The sequence below is a fragment of the Phocoena sinus genome, chromosome 17 (genome assembly GCF_008692025.1).
Source record: "Phocoena sinus isolate mPhoSin1 chromosome 17, mPhoSin1.pri, whole genome shotgun sequence".
In the NCBI taxonomy this organism is placed as follows: domain Eukaryota; kingdom Metazoa; phylum Chordata; class Mammalia; order Artiodactyla; family Phocoenidae; genus Phocoena; species Phocoena sinus.
The window spans coordinates 4752952-4759151 of record NC_045779.1 but is presented as its reverse complement, the minus strand read 5'-3'; the positions used below and the strand labels follow the sequence as shown (position 1 = coordinate 4759151).

Below are 6200 nucleotides of genomic sequence, written 5' to 3'. Positions count from 1 at the left end.
GGGCAACTATTCTATGACAAAGGAGGCAAGGAAATACAATGGAGAAAAGACAGTCTCTTCAATAAGTGGTGCTGGGAAAACTGGACAGCTATATGCAAAAGAATGAAATTAGAACACTCCCTAACACCATACACAAAAATAAACTCAAAATGGATTAGAGACCTAAATATAAGACCGGACACTATAAAACTCTTAGAGGAAAACATAGGAAGAACACTCTTTGACATAAATCACAGCAAGATCTTTTTTGATCCACCTCCTAGAGTAATGGAAATAAGAACAAAAATAAACAAATGGGACCTAATGAAACTTAAAGGCTTTTGCAAAGCAAAGGAAACTACAAACAAGACAAAAAGACAACCCTCAGAATGGGAGGAAATATTTGCAAACGAATCAACGGACAAAGGATTAATCTTCAAAATATATAAACAGCTCATGCAGGTCAATATTAAAAAAACAAACAATCCCATCAAAAAATGGGCAGAAGACCTAAATAGACATTTCTCCAAAGAAGATATACAGATTGCCAACAAACACATGAAAGGATGCTCCAACATCACTAATCATCAGAGAAATGCAAATCAAAACTGCAATGAGGTATCACTTCACACCAGTTAGAATGGGCATCATCAGAAAATCTACAAACAACAAACGCTGGAGAGGGTGTGGAGAAAAGGGAACCCTCTTGCACTGCTGGTGGGAATGGAAATTGATACAGCCACTTAGGAGAATAGTATAGAGGTTCCTTAAAAGACTAAAAATAGAATTACCATATGAACCAGCAATCCCACTACTGGGCATATACCCAGAGAAAACCATAATTCAAAAAGAAACATGGGGGACTTCTCTGGTGGCGCAGTGGTTGGGAGTCCGCCGGCTGACACAGGGAGCGCGGGTTCGTGCCCTGGTCTGGGAGGATCCCACATGCCGCGGAGCGGCTGGGCCCGTGAGCCGTGGCCACTGGTCCTGCGCGTCTGGAGCCTGTGCTTCGCAACGGGAGAGGCCACAACAGTGGGAGGCCCACATACCACAAAAAAAAAAAAGAAAGAAAAATAAGAAACATGGACCCCAATGTTCATTGCAGCACTATTTACAATAGCCAGGACATGGAAGCAACCTAAATGCCCATTGACAGACGAATGGATAAAGAAGATATGGTACATATATACAATGGAATATTACTCAGCCATAAAAAGGAACAAAATTGGGTCATTTGTAGAGACGTGGATGGATCTAGAGACTGTCATACAGAGTGAAGTCGGAAAGAGAAAAACAAATATCGTATATTAACACATATATGTGGAACCTAGAAAAATGGTACAGATGAACTGGTTTGCAGGGCAGAAATAGACACAGATGTAGAGAACAAACATATGGACACCAAGGGGGGAAAGTGGTGCGGTGGTGGTGGTGGTGTGATGAATAGGGAGATTGGGATTGACATATGTACACCAATATGTATAAAATGGATAACTAATAAGAACCTCCTGTGTAAGAAAATAAATAAAATTAAATTCAAAAAATTCAAAAATAAAGAGACTCTGCGCTCCCAATGCACGGGGCCCGGGTTCTATTCCTGGTCAGGGAACTAGATCCCGAATGCCACAACTAAAGATTCAACAGGTGGAAACAAAAATCCTGCGTGCCGCAAGTAAGACCCAGAGCAGCCAGATAAATAAATAAATAAATAAACAAATAAATAATTTTTTAAAAAAAATAAGATAATATATAATAACTATTATTTACAAAATGATATCAGAATTTTTACCCCAAGTAGAGGCTCTCAAACAAAATCTTGAAAGCATGTAATACTTGTATGCAGACACTCCTCCAACCAGCGCTGCCCTCAGTCTCTGTGATTGAAATGAAATTCAATAAGCTATTAATTCTGTCACCTGCTGTCACATCTTGTGATAAATATGCAGTCGCTTGCCAGATGCTGAAGGATCTCTTCACAGTCAGGCTGTCAGTCAAAGAGCAGAAAATGTCAAGCCTCTATTTACTCTTAGAACCTGAGAGCCTTTTCTTACCTGTAGGTGCCCAGTCCCTCGACTTTCCTGTGTTTCATCTGCAATTCTAGGGGAGACAGTGCATCCTCTGTTTTCAACACGTCTTATCCTTTGCCTAATTTATTTCAGGGTGACAAAGTTACCGCATTTGATCAGATCAGTGTGAACCCTCCAAATCGTTAGTGTATAACAATAAGGCAACATGCCCTTATGTCTTTAACCTCAAACAAAACTTAAGTGCAGAAAAAAATACTCTAATTAAACTTTAAATTGGTTTAACATGATAAAATGATGTTACTTCAGCCCTGGTAGGGTACATTTTAAACCAATACTGTCTGATAGATCTTATTGTTATAATCCCACATACATCTTTTTATGAGTTTCATAAATAATAATTAGCATTTAGGTATTACTAATCAGGCCCTGATAGTATTTGGAACTCTGTTAATCTTGACAACAATCCTGAGGTAGGCATATTTTCCTCATTTTGCAGACAAGGAAACCGGGGGACAGTAAGAAACCCAGGCCATTTGGCCCCAGAGATTGGATATTCAATTAGATACTCTTGGGCATATTGGCAGATGATGGATCTAATGAACTTGGGATTTGTGAATGGACAGAGTACCATTATTTTCATTAATACCTTACATTTTATGTAAATAATAAAGTCAAACTGTGAAGAATGAATTGTTTATGCTATTATCTTAAAAATAAAGATTATATTATAATAAGTCACATCATTTTGCATTGTGTGTAATACCACGAAGGTTAAGGCACTCCACTGCTCTTATCTGGCTAATATTCACAGCATTCCCGATACCATATAACAGTTTCAGAGCCCTAGATTATAATCCCAACTATACGATGGTTATTAAATACAGTTTGCGATATAGACTTATAGAATATAATTTTGTTCCTTTCTTATTTTTCTCTATTCACTGCCATCCTTTCATATGTCAGGTTTGACACAACTGCATTTCTTCTAAAATATTTCATAGTTTACATTTTTTAGATTTTTGTTATTACTCCAGACAGGGCTCCCCAAACTTTGTTCCAAAATAAAAAAGTTTACTTTAATAATTATCCTAATTTCTTAAGTAAAAAGGTTGAGGCTCAAACAGGTTGAATATTATACGTGATAACACATGCTAAGTCAGAGGGGTAATATATTGATAGAACAGAAATCTTATCCTAGGGCTCAAAGGACTTTCGATGGCTTATGTAAATGGATTGTGTTTATTAACATCTTCTTGAAACAAATATACTTCAGAAGCATAGACCTATCATTAGAAAAATGTGGTTACACATCACCTACATGCTCTAAGTGCAGTAAGTCAGGACAGAACTTTACCATTTGATTTTTCAAAAGGCAGATCCTTTCATTTTCCTTTGTTTTTTCTCGAACAGCGTAACATTGTCAGTCTTTGTTCCAAAGGTATGGAATGAAAATTGTTTTTTTATTATAAAAATTAGAACGGAAGAACTTACAGCTGGACAGCACGACCCTGGATTTAATTTCAACATCTGTTTTTCCACATTATAGGGAGGCACATTATATGATTCTGTGCCGCTTTTATTTCTTCGGATTTTTCCTCTCCTGGGATTCTCTCATATTTGTTATTATTTGAAGCTCTGGTCACGGCTCTGAATCATTTTTGTGCTTTTTCCTCCTCTACCTTCAAAACTGCTTCAAAACTTCTGTAAGTCATTTGTTGAGAAGCCTAGAATCTCTTCTGCAAGTGAGCTGGCTGGGTGGACCTGAAGGACTGCTAGGGAGTTGATAGGTTGCTAAGAATATAGCTGATTCACTTTGTTGTATGGCGGAAACTAACACAACGTTGTAAAGGATTTATACTCCAATAAAGATGTGAAAAAAAAAATCTTGCTAATTTGCTACGTAAGCTGCATTTTCCTTTCTCCGATGAATTTAGGGGGCTTGTGTTTTGACCTGTATCAGTGATTCTGTTTGGATCGATTACTTTCAGATTACCATTTTTTATCCCTATATGAACGTTGCACCTCATTTTCCCTGTAATCGGTTCAACAAATGTCAGCTGTTCGTGTTTCAGTTCTTCCTGCCGATAACTGCTGGAAGTGATTTAATGCAGCTGGAGAATAAACTGACAATCATTATAGCCTGCAAAGTGTGAAAACATTTCATTGCACTGTTGTGGTCTCTTTAGTCTGAGGACTGATGACGCTCAGCGGATGAGACTTGGGGGGAAGAAGCCTGCTTCATAATAATTAAAGAAATTGTGTAAAGGAGGGGTGAGGCCTGGGGCCGCTCGGGGCGGTTTATCCGGTGCACCCTTCTCCAGGGCTTCTTTTTATACGAATGCACTTTAAGCGTTGAAGGGAAATGCTTTCATCTGAATGGGATTGTCGTGCTTTGTTCAGGCTGTCTCCCCATCTGATGAAATCCCTCGCTGAGTACCAGCACAGATGGGGCTCATTTGGGGAAGACAGAGGCGGCAGAGGAGACAAACGCTGGGGTGGAGCAGAGGCGGCGGCAGCCAGCGACGCCTGCAGGCCCGCGGGGTCTCCTCTGCCCTGCCCGCTCACCGGCGCCCCGGCGGGGTCCACGCAGCCGGAGGGATGCCCTCGCCTCTCCCGCGGCGCCCTCACCTGCCGGGCGACCTGTCCCCGTCGGGGGACTCGCGGCCCTGCAGCAGCCCCTGCGAGCTCCCGGGGCCGGCAGGCAGGCTCTTGGCGGGGGGCACCCCGCCCCGGGCCCCCCGCCTCCCGCGCCGGCTGGCCTGGTGCTCCATCGACTGGGAGCAGGTGCGCCTGCTGCGCAGGCTGGGAGCCGGCGGCTTCGGCTCCGTGTACAAGGCCACCTACCACGGCGTGCCCGTGGCCATCAAGCAGGTGAACAAGCGCACCAAGAACCGCCTGGCCTCCCGGCGCAGCTTCTGGGCCGAGCTCAACATCGCTCGGCTCCGCCACGCCAACATAGTGCGCGTGGTGGCGGCCAGCACGCGCGCGCCCGCGGGCTTCGACAGCCTGGGGACCATCATCATGGAGTTCGGGGGCGACGTCACTCTGCACCAGGTCATCTACGGCGCCACCGGCTGCCCCGAGGACCAGGGGCCTGCCTGCGGCGCCGGGGAGCAGCTGGGGCTGGAAAAGTGTCTCAAGTACTCCCTGGATGTGGCCAGCGGCCTGCTCTTCCTTCACTCACAGAGCATCGTGCACTTGGACCTCAAGCCGGCCAACATTCTGATCAGCGAGCAGGACGTCTGCAAAATCGGTGACTTCGGCTGCTCCGTGAGGCTGGAAGACGTGCTGTGCTTGCGGGCCCCTCACCACCTGGGCGGCACCTACACCCACCGAGCGCCGGAGCTCCTGAAAGGAGAGCCCGTCACGCCCCGAGCGGACATCTATTCCTTCGCCATCACGCTCTGGCAGATGACCACCCGGGAGGCGCCCTACTCGGGGGAGCGACAGCACGTGCTCTACGCCGTGGTGGCCTACGACCTTCGCCCGGCCCTCTCGGCGGCCGTCTTCACCGCCTCCATCCCCGGGAAGAGGCTGGAGAACGTCATCCAGCGCTGCTGGGGGGCCAGGGCTTCGCAGCGGCCAAGTGCCGAACGCCTGCTGGTGGACCTTCGCGCTTTAAAAGCTGAATTGGGCTGACTCTAAACCTGCATCCAGATAAGCCTTTGTCTTTGTTTCTATTCATTTTTAACGAAGTCAAGATGTACGAAAAAAACATATAGGTAGGATGAATTTTTAGAAAATAAAGTTCCTAAAAACTCCTTTCATCTCAAATGCTTTTTCTAAGACAAACAGCAGAGCATAGTAGTCCTGGTGGTACTCAGGACCTAACCTTATCCCTTTACAGATACTTCAACAGTCCCATAGTATTGCACTTATTCAAATCTGTTATTGATAAAAACCACTTTGTCCAAAACAGAACTGAATTGGAAAATGCCAAAATTTTCTGTAAGTTCGAATGATATGCTCCATACCTAAATTTAAACGATTAACAGTTTACTTGCTCCCACACCAAATAAGTAAAAACTTTTTTAAAAAAAGACTTGTTTCCCTCCTCCTCCCTCCCCAAAACAGCTACTTGTTTGTAAAGACCTTCACACATAACAATTTACAAATTGAGGTAAATTTATTTTTAAAGGAATAATGTTTTAAATGAGTTCTTGGGATATTTTGCACTTGTACATTCCATGAGTA

General features: G+C 44.0%; 1 protein-coding gene across 1 annotated transcript; it reads left to right on the top strand.

Annotated features, from left to right (window-relative positions):
• The first annotated feature begins 4604 nt into the window (after positions 1 to 4604).
• On the top strand, positions 4605 to 5645 carry MOS (MOS proto-oncogene, serine/threonine kinase). Its single transcript, XM_032609354.1, has one exon. It carries the CDS (start codon positions 4605 to 4607, stop codon positions 5643 to 5645), a length of 1041 nt encoding a protein of 346 aa, XP_032465245.1.
• The last annotated feature ends 555 nt before the right edge of the window (positions 5646 to 6200 follow it).

Bases quoted from the DNA above. Each gene is read 5' to 3' on its own strand.
- MOS (XM_032609354.1), top strand. From the start codon at position 4,605: ATGCCCTCGCCTCTCCCGCGGCGCCCTCACCTGCCGGGCGACCTGTCC.